A 15790-nucleotide genomic window follows, 5' to 3' on the forward strand; every position below is an offset into this window, starting at 1 on the left:
ATCAATTTACTGGAACATAATCCACTTTAAAGAAAATACACTAGAAAAATACTTTAAGTCCACATTAACCATGTATTTCCTTGAGTTAAAGCTATCTTCCCCCCCAAAGAAGTACACAGGATAGATTTTTCTGCTAATAAGCAGAATAACATAAAGCTTCCTGATCATTATTAAAGATATTTAACTATTCAAATAATTTAAAATATTAATACTAAACGGAAGAGCAACTTTTCTAATTATATTAAAAAATAAAGATCATACCTTTGAGGTAGCCTGCTTTAATTTTGCTTGTTCTACCAGAAGTTTATATGATGATCCTTTGTTACTCTGTATTTTTTCTTTTTCCATCTGTTCCACCAAAGCCTTCTGTTTTGCTTTTAATAAGTTAAGTTGCTTTAAAGAAAATGTTAATCTTATAGTTAGCAATGTTAAAAACAACAAAATAAGTTATTGTACTTCTCAGAATCCATATAGCAAACTAATGGAATAAGTAGTTTTCTATAAAGTCTAGTTTTAACTATATTGATTTTTTAAAAAATCACCTCCAAAATCCAAATAAAAGATCTCCCCATTTTGTAATTAAGAAGTAACCAATTTGTTATCCATGGAAGAAGAGAAACAAGTGGAGTACTTTTTTTATGTAAGCCTCTACTGAGACTGACTAATGGAATGTTTTTAAACAGAGGAAAAGAATTATTTTTAAATACACTAGGAAAATACTTTTACCGTACAAGAGTCCTAGCTTGGCTTTTATGGAAATCTCCTTCAAGAGTAGTAAATTTTTTGGTATGTCTATGATTCTTATTAATTAAAAATTTTATAACTATAAATTCACATGCAGTTATTAAAAATAATGCAGAGATCTCTTTTACACTTTACCCAATTTTGCCTAACCCATTTTGCCTAACAATAGTAAAATATCACAACAGAGTAATGACACTATCACAGTTCACCAAAGTTATTCAGATTTCAATGATGTGAAAAAGCTTCACATCATTTTTCTTGCAAAAGGGCCAACGGTTGCTCATAGTAGAGAAACTCAGAAGTAAAAGTAAGTAATTTAGTGCTAAGTCATGCTTTTTAAAAAACCCAAACTTTCACAAACTTTCAGAGCATACATGTTTTCATATAAATTCGCATTTCATCTTAAATTAGCTTCCCTGGTGGCTCAGACAGTTAAAAAGTCTGCCTGCAGTGCAGGAGACCTAGGTTTGATTCCGAGGTCAGGAAGATCCCCTGGAGAAAGAAATGGCAACCCCACTCCAATATTCTTGCCTGAAAAATCCCATGGATGGAGGAGCCTGGCAGGCTATAGTTCATGGGGTCGCAAAGAGTCAGACACTACTGAGCGACTTCAACTTTTTTCTTTCATCTTAAATCAATTATACGAATATTTTTAAGAGACATACTAGGCTCCATACTGGATATTAAAGATACAGTATGTATCTCTATATATACTGTAAGACAAAGAGGAAGATGCATTTTAAAATAGAACTATAATAAAGTACTGGTGTATGAGAATCTGACATCAGCTATAAACTCAGGTTAACAAACGAATCTCAACAGAAGAATACAATAAATATAACGAAAGGGAAAATACAGGATACATGGGATTATTTTATAGGATTCTAATTTAGAAACCAGGGAAGATCTCCTTGAGGAAGTGAATATGAACTAATTTCTGAAAAGTAAGTTCAATTATCCAAGCAAAATAGTAAATTAAATGTTTGGCGGGGGAAGAGGAAGGGATGGGGGAATAAGCACATACTAAAATAAATCTTGGAGGAGAAGACTGGTTGCAGGTGGTCCAGGAACTCAAATTCATTATGGCTAGGCCAAAATTCAAACCCAAAAGTTAAGACGGGCAGATGATAGATATGCTAAAGCCACGTTAAGGGAGTTTTACCATCATTCAAAGATAATCTGGAAACCACTAACAATTTAGAGGTGGAGTGATATGATCAGGTTTGTATCTAAAAGAACTCTCTAGGTGCAGCATGAAAAATGAACTGCATTGAGCAAACAAAGGCAGATACGTCTTCTGACTAGGCAAATGATGGCTGTACTCAGAAAGTAGTATCAGAAATGTTATGAGGTAGACAGTTTAAAAGAATTTGGCAAAAATCTGTGAACTATGTATTTTAGGCATCTTACAAATAAACAAACTCAGTCTCAAAAGTGTCAAATAATTTCCCTAAATTAAGTAGTTCATTAAATGTCATACCTAAGGTCTGACGGAAAGTCTACCTCAAACAATGTCTCAAACACTAAAACCACCCAAGCAAAAAAATACTGAAAGTTACCTGTTTATGATGAACTAGCTGCTTTCTTATTTTTCTGGAATATAATCTATCAAGGCTACTGCTGCCTTTGGAAGACCTACTTATGTTCTGGGTGTGCAGATTATTGTTAATAAAACTCCACTGGTTACCTACAGAGCAAGGAAAAGTTGTATTAGTAATTATGATAAATGTGATTTTAAAGTACTGCTCATACCCAGAAAATATAAAATAATAAATGTGTCAATCACAACAAAAGTTTTTTTAAAAAATTAAGGAAACCATCATAAAGAAATTGCTAAGAACATGCGATCTTAGAAAAGTTAACCTAGACCCTAAGTGACTTTAAGACCAGAGTTCTCTATTCCTTCAATCTTTCCATTAAGGTAACAGTCAACTTTTTCCACAACTGTTTAAAATTAATCTTTGTACAATACCACTTTTATAAAGTCACTCAAATGTAACAACAACAAAATGCTTGCTATTGCCTATTTCAAACTCTATGCTTCTGTGCAGGTATCCAAAAAAAAAGGATACTTAATAATCTGATTTAATGATTGTGAAAATAAGACTGAATAGTTAAAAAACCATGCTATATAGCTCTATTTCTTCTCATTCTGGAATGTGTCCAGACTATTCCATACTGGTAATTCTGTTCAGTTCAGGCTTAATCCCACGTCACCAATCCTCAATGAATTTTTTCACATCAGCTTTTTCTGTTCTCTTATTATCCTTTTGTCAAGTCAATTCAAATTCTTCAGGCCTTAAAAAAATGTCTTCCACCAATGTGTTTTCATAATACCTGAAGGCTATGAATAAAACTAAGGCTTCACATACTATTTGTTATATTCCAACTTTACATGCAGTTGCATTTGTGTCTTACTTCTAGAGTCTGTAACTGAGTAGTGACCTACAGATATGAATATACAGCATGGTTTAAGAAAAAATCCTTGTGCATGAAAAGAATTCCCCACCCTATTCTCAAACAATGTGTATCATAAACAACTGATTAACGTATAAAACATCTCAACAGCCCTTTAATAGTATAATCCTAATAATTTTTTAAAATTCCAAATTTTATGGAAATTCTTATCTGTATTTACATATGATATGTAGCTGCTTCATAAAGTCTTGTTAACTTGGAAAACAAGAAGAAAATAATTTATCTCACACTTTGATTTCCTTTCATTTAAAAAACTTTCTGTGCTTCAAGCTTATGGAGATTACAACTCACAAGAACCTAAGAATTTCTGTATCTTGGCATAAAAGCCATGTGCAGTTAATTAATAGAAACGTTTTATAACAGTAAATGGAGAGACACACTAAACACCATGAACCACAGTGACCCTTCACAGGCTTCCTTCTCATTAGGTCCACGTGTATGTGTGTGATCACTGCTGAAGTTAACTAATATCTCACATAAATTACATATAGCTGGAATCTCCAGGCCAAAGTCAGTTCTGGAAAAATCGCATAGTCATTCAAAATCCCCATCAGCAGATTATTATAAACTTCTGATACCTGTCATAAACCTCTCCCTGTCTTTACCATTCAAAGGTTTCTTTGCAGCTGCTGCTTCATCTTCTACGGTTGCCACATAATCCAGCAACCTGGACACGAGCATAACAACCCAACTGATCATGGGGATATCTAGTACTCCTGCATAGAAATGAAAGGGGGGAAATAGTCACGTGACCCTAAGAATCCTAATGAAGTCTGGCAAAATAATTATAAAATTCAGATATTTTATAACTCCAAAATACACCATATAATTATCAACACTAATATTTATTTATAGTAAGCCTCAAAATTGAAACCTGCAGCCACAAATTGAGTCACACATCAAATCTAATGGAAGATTTAACAAATCTTTCATGGTACAAAAACAGATCCATAAGTATAATTTGAATCTAACAGGTAATAACTTACAGAAAACAAGGTATAAGAAGCTATTCTTAGACTTAAAGGGGGCTGAAATTTTAAAAAAAAGCTCTCAATTTACAAGTCATAGAGTTTTACACTATGTTTCAGAGTTTTTATTCCAGTAACAATTTTCTTGCTCAAACGAAGCTCATTATCAATAAACAGAAGAGCAATGCTGCCGAAAAACTTAAAGAGCTTGATTTTAATCACGATAGTATGAAAACAAAATACACAATAATTTCCAAGTTCAAAATTCACATAAAGAAAAGGTAACACATTGAAAAAGCGGTAACCACAAGGCAGTCAATCACATGAAGGCTGGTCATTCTAAAGTCTGTATCACAAAAATATCAAAAAAATGTGCAGCAAAGTGAATATTAAAATAAATATTTCAGACTAGATAATTTATAAAAACAGTATTTACAGGAATCTTATGTTTTTACTGAAGAACACTAATTTAAATAATACCTTCTGTCCTCCTATGCATGGGTAACTGTGGCTGAAGAGGTGACAGTAAGTTATCCAACAGATTAAGTAAGCTTTCTAATACTCCACTGTTACTAAGTGACCTCTGACCAATGCAGGAAAGTAACATGAAGACCCTAAAAAAAAAAAGATACAAATAAAACACTGGGTAAGAATCAATTTAACTGTTCATATTCAAAATAATTCACACTGTAATTTAAGAGAGTAATGACAGACTATTTGGTTATTAGTAAGATTTATATCTGGAAGTACAATGTTAAAAATAGCTCTTTTTCAGCTATTTGCTTATATTTTCTAATTTTATCCACAAGAAATCAGGTAGAGGCAACATTATCACAGACTCAAAAAAATACATTTGACACATATAGTAATAGAATCTGATAGGAAATACTTGTAAACACAAATCAATAAACTCCATAGATTCAGTTAGGAAACTAAAGAATATGGTTCAGTTATATCATGTAGAATCTTCTTCAATATGCCCTTCACCAGGCACTGCTCCAACTCTGAAAAGACATGCTTAATTTTTCCACACTCAGTATCCACATACACGACATTTCCAATTTGAACACCGTGGGAATAAACCACTAGTAACATTTTATTCCAGCATTTTCTGACCTACCTATCCTGTGGAAAGATGAGAAGTTGCTCGGAATTGTACAATTCCTGAAGAACATTAGAAAGAAACTGGCCCCACCATCTTTCACCACCACACAGCTGGACAAGCAGAAGACCAGTATGCAACCGTATCTTCGGGGTTCCACTGATGCACAGGTGTTTAAAAAGCTCTTCACAGGCCTGGGCATGGAACGTACTCTGCAAAACTGCAGGAATAGAGTGTCCTATTACAAGAAAGAAAACAGTAAAATTTCCTATTTAAGAGCATGCTGTAGGATCAAAATCAGCATCCCCAGATAGGCTTTCCTCCTATATGTGGAATTTTAATTGCTAAACATTTGGGAAAAAATTAGCAATTACATCAATTATACTTCTATGTGGAGTTGGGTGAATCAGATAGCTCTGTGTGTGTGTGTGTGCGCGCGCACACGTGCGTGCGCATGTGTATATATTTGGGTGCACATGGTCACAGCCATATGTAATGATCAAAAATAGCTCCTGGCTAGAAACTGACAGTTCTGTTAGATTAGCAACTTATTAACAGCTTTCAGTGTTGAAATTTCAAATAGTAATTATTATTTTGCCAGTTAACACAATGATGTGGAACATCAATAGCTGAAACTCAAGAAAAAATTAATCACAGATTTAAGAAAAACAAATAAGAATACGGGAAAAAAATTCACTCAACCTAAAAACACGTTTCAAAAACATATCAGAAAGGATATCAAAATAAATAGTACCCAGTAAATATTAGTACATTAAAACATACAAAATGATATGAAATGTGTTTCCAGCCTTTTTAGGTACTTAAGCTAAATACAAACCATTGGAAGAGTGAAGAAGGCTAAGCAAAGTGTCCAATAAATATCTGATGACGGTGCGCAACTGCTCTGTGGGAGACGTCTGAATTAAATCTTTTGGGTCTGATGTTTCACTTAACATCTTCCTACTTGCACCAAGAGCTACTTTGAGCCTCTGCACTGCATTATGAGCCAAATTTAGTTGAAGCTGTAGCTGGATACAGTCCTGATATGCAGAAAAAACTCGACTGTCCTCCTCGACTGCCTTGTCTGGCTTTCGCAAAAAGTACTGTGCGTTGTTAGCGCTGTTGAGAGGAGGAAGATCAATACTTTGCAAAAGAGTTTCCAGTCGATGACAAGCTAAGTTATACCTATAAGCAAAAAATAAATGAACAAAATAATTCTTGCAATGTTCTCTTTAAAATACATATATGAATATACACTAAAAAATAAAATCTCTAAAACAAGTTAACATACAACCATTAGAAAGAATTAATCAATTGGTAAGTAGTAAAAAAAAACCAAACCAACAATTATTTAATCACATTAATGCATTAAACATTATAACAAGCTACTGTCCTCCTGCTTTTAGCCCTTCTCTATACATTTATGAAAAGGCATTTCTTGACCAAGTACATGCAAGACATTATACAAAATATACAGCTTCAATAAGTTAAAATATACACCAATTTTCTACTAACCTGCACTGTATATCCTCCTGTAGAGCAACCATCATTGCTAAATGCTGGTCAATTTCTGGTTGGTTTGCAGATTCTCCCTCTCCCCTCAGAGGATCATGCATTAATTTCAGTTCACTCTCCCAAGGCAAGATATAGGTATGACCATAGTAAAATCCTAATGGGATTTTAGCTCTGGCATTTGTACTTCCATAACGTCCAATGACAGTGATCTGAAATGAAAACATAAATATACATACCTACTCATCTACAACAATGAAAATCTGAATCATGTATTTTAAAAAAATTATTATAAAGATACATTTTTATTAAAGTGCAGTTGATCCACAATATTGTGTTCATCTCTGCTGTACAGCAAAGTGATTAACTTACACATATAGTTTAAAAGGAGACTTTAAAAGTATGTCTGAATATTTTTCACAACTTATCAGAAACAGAGAGAGTGTATCAATTCATCTTCTTGAAGTTCTTTACCTTCATGAATCTGCACACTGGAGGTGGTATCAAATCATGAAGAATTAGTGAATGGGTGCTAATATCAGTTGCCACTACCAATCGCCTCCCATCAACCTCTTCTCCTAATGTCCAAATGTCAATTGACAAGGAGGCCAAGTCTCCACAAGTGGGAATCAATACGTCTGTCAATAGTATTGGTCTGCCAAAATCCAAGGTCACAAATCTCCTTGCTCCTATGAGACAGAGAGAGCAACAGCTGACATAAAAGACCGCAACAATTAACCACAAGATACACTCAGAAACAACTTGGAACATTTATCTTAAGACATACAATCAACTTACTAAACTACAAACAAGAAGTTAAAAATTCTCATTCAAAAATTGTCTAAAACATCCATGTGTATTAAACTCCAAGATTTAAGTTAAAAATATATATAAGAATAAGTTACTGTGAAGGCAATCAACTGTACACATAAGCTTATTTTAAAACTTTAAAACCAAAAAAGGTAAAGCAGCAAAAACAGAATACAGATGAACTCAATAAACTACCTATCTGTTCTTCTTTCGGTCACTTGGTCTTTTTTTCTTCTAATTTTACAACTAAATGTATTAATGATGCCAAATTTTATTATTTGATTTTGGTTTTCTTAAGCCCTGTTTAACATCTTTTGGAGCTGCATCTTACATTGGGGTAAAGATATAAAGGTAAAGCTTAAGGCCTAAACCACATGTAGGCATTACTACCACACTAAAAAATCTCTTACTAAGGCCCTACAATGGAGACAGATAAAGCTTATCTCAAACAGTGCCTCCCTCCCATATTGACACATCACTGTCTCTTCAGCTCAGTACCAGATGAAGCAGAAGGCTTACTATTAAGGGCCACACTGAAGAGGCAGCATGTCTTCTCTGTGTAAGCTCATATTAACGAAAGGCAACAATGATCTGAGGGGAGAGCAGATTGGCATCTCACACACATTTCAGGAATAAGGTCAAATACTGAAATAGTAGGCAGAATCATTAATAAAAATCCTAATTATTTTTCTTCTTTATTGGGTTTGGGCCAGATAGCAATTTTACTAGTTACACTATATGGTGAAGGAACCCAAACTAAATTTAACTAATAGGACTAGTGATATCTCCACAGAGCAGTTTTATGGAAAACCAGGGAGTTATCAGTAATTTTTCCTAAACAGGTAAGACTACTGAATGAAAAACATAATTCTCCCCTTTAGGGGGCTAACATGCCATAGTCAACCCCAGAGATAAAAAACCAAATCAGAGTGTAAACAACTGCTAACACTTCATAAGACTGGACGATAAATTTCACTCTAAATGCCACAAACACTAATGTTGCTACCAATGAATGGTTAGTTGGGCAGAAAACACTGTCAACATCTTTTAAAAAACTCTTCCAAAGAGGAAACTACCCACTGCAATAAAGCCAATATGGTTCAACTCTTCATATAGTGAAACTAATACAGTACTCACTATAGTCACATTACTTACACCTGCGGCTGATTCATGTCAACGTATGGTAAAAACCACCACAATCCTGTAATTAGCCTAATAAGCCTCCAATTATAATAAATAAATTAGTTTAAAAGAAAAAAAAACACAACAAGGATTTTGTTAAGTTCTGCTGCTGCTCAAGCCCAGAAATAACAGCTGGTAGGGTAATAAGGGAAATATTTCCTATGGTGTATTAGTAAACCTGCTCTAACTGAAAGCACCCATCCTGATCATAGGTCTCTAGCAATATAAGCACGGTAGAGGCCTAAGTAAAACCTTAGTTATCCAGAGACCATGAAACGGTAATCCTACTCAGTTACTATCAGTAGTAGTAACTCTGTCAGCTATTCTCAGAAAAAATGGTTCCAAGATTAGAACCATGAGACTGATGCTAGTCTTAGAAATACCTCTTTAAGCATCATTTTTAGTGTAATTGTAACTATGCAGCTACAATGGAGGCAGATACTTATGCCAACCATAGCCCAAGAGGTGAGATTCTTACACAGATCAAACCCGCTGCCTGGACAGAATGAATGAAACTATTCAGCAGCACGCTTCCAATTCAGCTTCACCAGTACAGAGTCTGAGTCCTAATGTGACGTTTGCTCTTCGTAAAAAGCACTTTCCCAAGAGCAGATGTGATTTATTTGCACAGGAAAATCAAACTACAAAATACTGTCTTCTAAGAACCAATAGACAAAGCAAAAAAATATATACTTTAAGAAAATCAAAGATTACCTGAATGCATTCGCTCTATAATAATGGACTGGTGAGGCGGAGGTTGAAGAAAATGTGAAGCATGAGAAATTGCAAGGGCTAGACCAGAACCAAGAGGATTCTAGAAAAGAAAAAAGTATAACTCTATATTGATATCACTTTTGCTCCGTAAAAACTAATAACCATAAAATGAAGTTAATAAGTCTCATTTCCTGATGTATATTCTGTAATATTTTATAAAATAATCTGATTTGATATTAACAAGTTAACTGAATTTGCCTTCTAAAGTTAGCGTACACATCAAAATATTTTTTAATGTCTAAGCGAACACCTATTTAAAATATAGTAATTTACCATTCTGGACTTGTTGGAATTTTTGTTATGTGCAGCAAGATTGACTGCTGGGGGATCAATAACTGAGCCTGGGAAAAGCTGTGCAAGTTCGGCATTAATCACAACGGAAACTGCTTCATTGGGTGGGGTGAGTGGTGGAGTCATAAAAAGTGGTGTTGTTTTTGGAGTGGGTGGAATAACGTCAGATGGATGAATGAAGAATCCAGGGGCTGCCACTGGGTTGGAAGGCACAGAGTTGTGAACAGGACCTACTGCTGATGCTGCTGACGCTGCTGCAGCTGCTGCAGCTGTTGTCTGATGTAACTTGGCTTCCAGCTTTGCTTTCTGTAAAAGAAGTAAAAGCAACAAATATAGACTAATCCTGCCTGCCTACACTGTGGGGAACACTACATGGTATATATTATGAAAATAAACATGATTAACTGGATCCTAGTGCGATAAAAATGAAAAGTAAAAAAATGGGCTCAATATGAATGGCGTACTTCTATGTTGCATATATATTTCCTTAAAAATCTAATATTAAATTTCCTGAGTATTTGGGCAGTAGGACCTTCTCAAAGCAAAGGAGGAAAAGAAGCAGAACAATTAAACGTAAGTAAGGAAACAAAATTCTTCTCAAAACAAAGTATTAACAGGAAGTGGCTTCTCATGTTGCCTAACCTGACACAATCTGTCACTAGGAATTGTATAGTCCACAACAAAATCTCCAAAACATCTGCTATTATTACTAAATTTTAATTCACATTTATTTAGTGTCTTTAAATGTTGTTTTAGGTTTTACAATGCATAAAAATAGTAACTGTTAACACTTATGTTTGACCAAGAATATTTATAAACAGAATAAAGAATGGATTTTAAAGATTACAAAGAAAACATCAATTATATTCCCCAAGATATGTACTATAAAATGCATATATATCATTTTTAAAAATTTAAGTATATCATGAAGATGTTACCTCAATTTTTGCAGAAAATGGTTATCTCAGATCGGTCAAACCTAATTTCCTTTATGAAAATAACAGTCATTTTTACAGTACTTTTTCAGCTTTTGAAGTTTAGAGACAGCATGAACAAAGAGCCAAATAGTCTCCAACCTGTTGCTGAAGCTTCAAAAGCTGCTGCTGTTTCTCTTGCAGCACCTGCAGCTGTTGCTCGGCTGAAGCCATTGCATGAGAGAGAGACTGCAAAGCTACCTGGGCTGCTGAACTCAGGGCTGTCGAAGCTTCCCCAACTGTCCCAGATGATAGTCCACCTACTGCAGGAGTAACCCCGAAGGAACTCACTGGCATAAGACAAAGGGGGAAAAACAGGATAAAGAAAAGGCTCACAGAGAAACATGTACAAAAGCTCACTACTTTGACACTAAACAACAGTTAATTTTCATTTAAAAAATAAAAATCTTGAGAGGAAATCTTAATGGTAAAACTATACTGATAATAATAGTATTCAAGTATAAGGGATCCAAGAATGATATCTTAATCTAAGAAAATTAGTATACTTTTAAGTTTAAAAATATTTTTAGCCTGAAGACATTTCATTTAATATGGCTAAAATGAAAATACAAAACAATAATCTTATATAGTTTTAGCATGAGAAATAAACTGATTTTTGCTTTACTAAGATTCTACAGACACAACACCTCTTCTCCCTCCCCTAAAAAGCTAAAAAAAAAAAAAAAAACAAACTTTCAATTATAAGAACATCGTTTCACAAGACTGCTGACACCGATTTCTCATTTTACAACATAGCCTAAAAAGAGAATCTGGCCCACGTACAATATGTAAAGCAATGTTTCCTCAGAACACTAACAGGAAGAGAAACATGTCCTATGCACAAATAAGTCTGGCACACACTGCTTACCCATGAATATTACCATTTTTAAAGATCTATAAAATTACACAAGTTTAAAATATTTTTACTCCCCTTTTCAATGTTATTCAAATATGTAGTATAAAAGAACTTTTTTTCCCATTAAATATTTACCAGTGTCTGTGTAAAACATTTTGAAAAAAGCTGAGATAAAAACTTAATTTCATAAACTCACATAATCTTCGACAAGAGGCAAGAACATATATACAAAGGAGAAAAGACAGTCTCTTCAGCAAGTTGCACTGGGAAAGCTGGAGAGTCACATGTAAACCAATGAAGTCAGAACAAACCCTCACATCATACACAAAAATAAACTCAAAATGGCTTAAAGACTTAAATATAAGACATAACACCATGAAACTCCCATAAAAGAACATAGGCAAAACATTCTATGAATAAATAGACATAAATCACACCAATGTTTTCCTAGGTCAGTCTCCCAAGGCAATAGAAATGAAAGCAAAAATCAACAAATGTTGATTCAACAATGAATGAAATCAAACAAACTTACAGGCAGAGCAAAGAATACTATAAACACACAAAAAGACAACCTATGGCCTGGGAGAAAATATTTGGGAAAATGCAACCAACAAGGGCTTAATATCCAATATATACAAACAGTTCATACAACACAACAATAAAAAAACAAACAGCCCAACTGAAAAATGGGCAGAAGACCTAAATAAAAGAAGACATACAGAGGGCCAATAGACACGTGAAAAGATGCTCAACACCACGAATTATTAAGAGAAGTGTGAAACAAAACTACAACAAGGTATTGTCTCACAGTGGTCAGAATGGCCAAATTAAAAAATCTACAAGTAACAAATGCTGGAGAGAGGATGGAGAAAAGGAAACCCACCTATGCTGTTGGTGGGAATGTAAGTTGATACAGTCACTATGGAAAACAGTATGTAGGGTCCTTAAAAAACTAAAAATAGAATTTCTGTATTATTCAGCAATCCCACTCCTGGGCATGTAACCAGAGAAAGCTCTAACTCAAAAAAACGTACATGTACCCCAATGTTCACTGCTGCACAATTTATAATAGCCAAGCCAAGGAAGCAACCTAAGTGCCCATCAAAAGATGAATGGATAAAGATGTGGTACACATACACAATGGAATACTACATGGCCATGAAAAAGAATGAAATAATGCCATTTGCAGCAACAGGGGTGAACTTGGAAATTATTACATTAAGTGAAATAAGTCAGAAAGAGAAAGACTCACTTAAATGGAGGAAAGACAACTGCTACAATAATAGGAAATGTAGAAGTTACCCTGTAGAGCTAACCTTAGTGGCAGAACTAGGGTTAGAACCAAGGGCTGTGTGAAATCAAATATTAATGTTAGGCACAATGCTGAGTAAGGAACTTAACTCATTTAAACTTTGCAATGGACCATGAGTAGGTAATATTTTTACCCTATTTCACAGGTAATGTATCTAAAACTGAGGGAGGCACACAGAAAAAATTAACACAACATTTTAAATCAACCATATCCCAATAAATATAAATAAATAAAACTGAGGGAAGTAAAAATTCACTCATAAATATTTGAAAAGTAGGAGGGGGGAGGTAATTTAACAGCATAGCTTGACATTTAACAATGAGTATGTTATGCCAGAATTCAAATAAACTATTTTTTTAAAACTAAGTTATAATCACAAAATAGAAATAACAACAAAACTGTGTGTAGCCTCTTACAATAAAAAAATTTCCTCTATTTAAAAAAAAAAAAGATCTCTACACTGAAGCCATCCAATACCTCATGTAACATGCACAAATTCAACTATATGAGTTTGGTCAAAGAAAGTGCAATCATATCTCATGTACGCTGTGCGCCCCAAAATAAAATCTACTTGCTCTACCAACTGTTCCACCAAAGCAATAGCAGCTCATTCCAACTCTAGAGGGAAAATTGTTAGACTTACTGAAGCATTTATGTTGTCCTTGTAATTTTGGGATAATTTAAATGACTTTAAATATTAACCATGTATACTTTAGCCTTCTACTGACTTTAAAATCTAATGCCCAAATAATATTCAAAGGAAAATGAGCTAAATCACGAGAAACACATAAAAGACAAACAATCCAAGAAAAATGTCATTCTGCTACTACAAAAGCAAAGAAAAAAATAAAGAGACATGAAAATGGAATTGTAAGGTAAATCCAAATGAATACTGAATACAAAAATCATAACAATAACCTCGAGAATTAAAATAATATAAAAATTAAGGTATGAAGTCATATTGCCATATAACTCAAAGTAGTGATTAAATAATGTTCAATATATTTGCACCGTATGGGAAAAAAAGTAACTGGATTTCTGGATGTCAAGGATGTATATTATGCTCTCTGGGATAACTGCTAAAAATAATAAAAAGAAGAAAAATAGCTCAATAAAAATAGAGTCACCAATAAAATGGAGACAAAGGGAAAAAAAGAAACATCTATAGGCAAGATGAGAACTCTAACAGAATATATAAAATACATGGTAGATTTGAATACAAATATATTAGTAATTATATTAAATGTAAATAAGCTAAATACTCCAATTGAAAGAAACAGGACAAAAAAGGTAAGTACATTCTGCTTATAAAAGACATATCTAAAATAACGAGATTCTGAAAAGTAAAAATATATACCACACAAATAGTAACCTAAAGAAAGCTGATGACTGGTACAGAAATATCAAAAGAAGCAATTTTAGGAAAATCAATGCTAGAGAGAGATAATAACTAACAATAAAAGATTCAATTCATAAAAAAGATACAACCATTCTAAATTTGTATGATAGCTTCAAAATGCATAAAAGAAAAACTGCTGAAACCAAAACAGACAAATCCACAAGTATAATGACAAGAATTTAACATGCTGATCTTATTAACTCAAAAAAAGAAACATAAAATAATCAATAAAGAGAGAATCTAAAAAAAAAAAAGAGAGAGAGAGAGAGAGAATCTGAAGAACACAATTAGCAAACTGTATACCCAAGTGGATATACACAGTACACTTCACCAAGCACAGACTAAACATTATGGGTGAATTTAACAATCATAACATGGAACTTCAACAGCTGACCAAAAAATACATAAATGCAATTCTATACCACACAGACCTTACTCAACCAGTGTTTAGGAACATGTAGCTAAGAAGTTATGAAAGTGAAAGTTAGTTGCTCAGTTGTGTCCACTCTGCAACCAACCAGGCTCTTCAGAACATGGGATTTCTCAAACAAGAACACTGGAGTGAGTTGCCATTCCCTTCTCCAGGGGATCTTCCTGACTCAGGGATGCAACCCAAGTCTCCCGCACTGCAGGCAGATTCTTTACTGACTATGCAGGCAGATTCTTCACTGACTAAGCCACCAAGGAAGCTGAGGTAAGAGGTTATACAAAGAAACAAATAAAAAGCTAGAAATGATTACTCTTTATAAAAAGTCAGGACAAGGTTTACCTTCTTCAGAGAGTGAGGGAAAAATAAATTGAAGTGGGCATAAAGAAATTTGTTTACAGAGTACTGGAAATGTTGTTTCTTGACCTGGTAGTCATATGGGCGGTTTGTGTTGTGATAAATTGCTTCCCTATACAATTGTTTACTACACTTTTCTGCATGAGTATTGTATTTCACAATTAACATGTTTCAAAGTAAAAGGAGACAGAAGTTGAGAGACTACACTCATCTTCTAGCACCTTATGATCACAACTCAGGATTTTGTCTTAAAATTTACTAAAATCCCTCTGCTGGCAACACTTTTGATCTGATTGCAATACAAAGTTGAATTATTATAAAAGCATAGACTAAAAAAAAAAAAGCATAGACTACTTTTGGAAGGACAAGAAACTGGTCCTATTATTTGCTTTGCAGAAGAAATGGGTAGGAATGTAAAGGAATACTTTTTTTCAAATCAGATATTTTGTTTTAAATTTCAAACCTTCTGAAAATATTACTTATCCAAATACATTAATTTTCTTAAAATAAAAAATTAATTTCATGACAGTTCCAAAGAAAAAATCCTGATTTAAAAAACTAAAGAGTTCTCAGACTCCCTGGTGGTGCTATGGTTAAGATTCTG

General features: G+C 33.8%; 1 protein-coding gene across 8 annotated transcripts in view; it reads right to left on the reverse strand.

Moving 5' to 3' along the window:
* The window catches only part of BIRC6 (baculoviral IAP repeat containing 6), a 208280-nt gene that overhangs the window by 111402 nt on the left and 81088 nt on the right, over nt 1-15790 (reverse strand). For 4 of the 8 annotated variants that reach the window (XR_009694811.1, XM_061155639.1, XM_061155636.1 and 1 more), the window contains 11 exons: nt 10938-11125; nt 9844-10167; nt 9511-9610; nt 7279-7493; nt 6808-7016; nt 6131-6477; nt 5311-5530; nt 4671-4804; nt 3801-3938; nt 2304-2431; nt 262-393 (listed from right to left, as the gene is read on the reverse strand). Coding sequence is in view for 7 of the 8 variants with exons in the window: in XM_061155639.1 (XP_061011622.1) it covers nt 262-393; nt 2304-2431; nt 3801-3938; nt 4671-4804; nt 5311-5530; nt 6131-6477; nt 6808-7016; nt 7279-7493; nt 9511-9610; nt 9844-10167; nt 10938-11125 (2135 nt within the window). In the remaining variant the exon portion in view is untranslated. The remainder of the gene's footprint in view (nt 1-261; nt 394-2303; nt 2432-3800; nt 3939-4670; nt 4805-5310; nt 5531-6130; nt 6478-6807; nt 7017-7278; nt 7494-9510; nt 9611-9843; nt 10168-10937; nt 11126-15790) is intronic. The other 4 variants (XM_061155638.1, XM_061155640.1, XM_061155637.1 and 1 more) reach the window with 3 other exon arrangements.

This window comes from Dama dama, chromosome 11, assembly GCF_033118175.1.
Source record: "Dama dama isolate Ldn47 chromosome 11, ASM3311817v1, whole genome shotgun sequence".
Classification (NCBI taxonomy): Eukaryota; Metazoa; Chordata; class Mammalia; order Artiodactyla; family Cervidae; genus Dama; species Dama dama.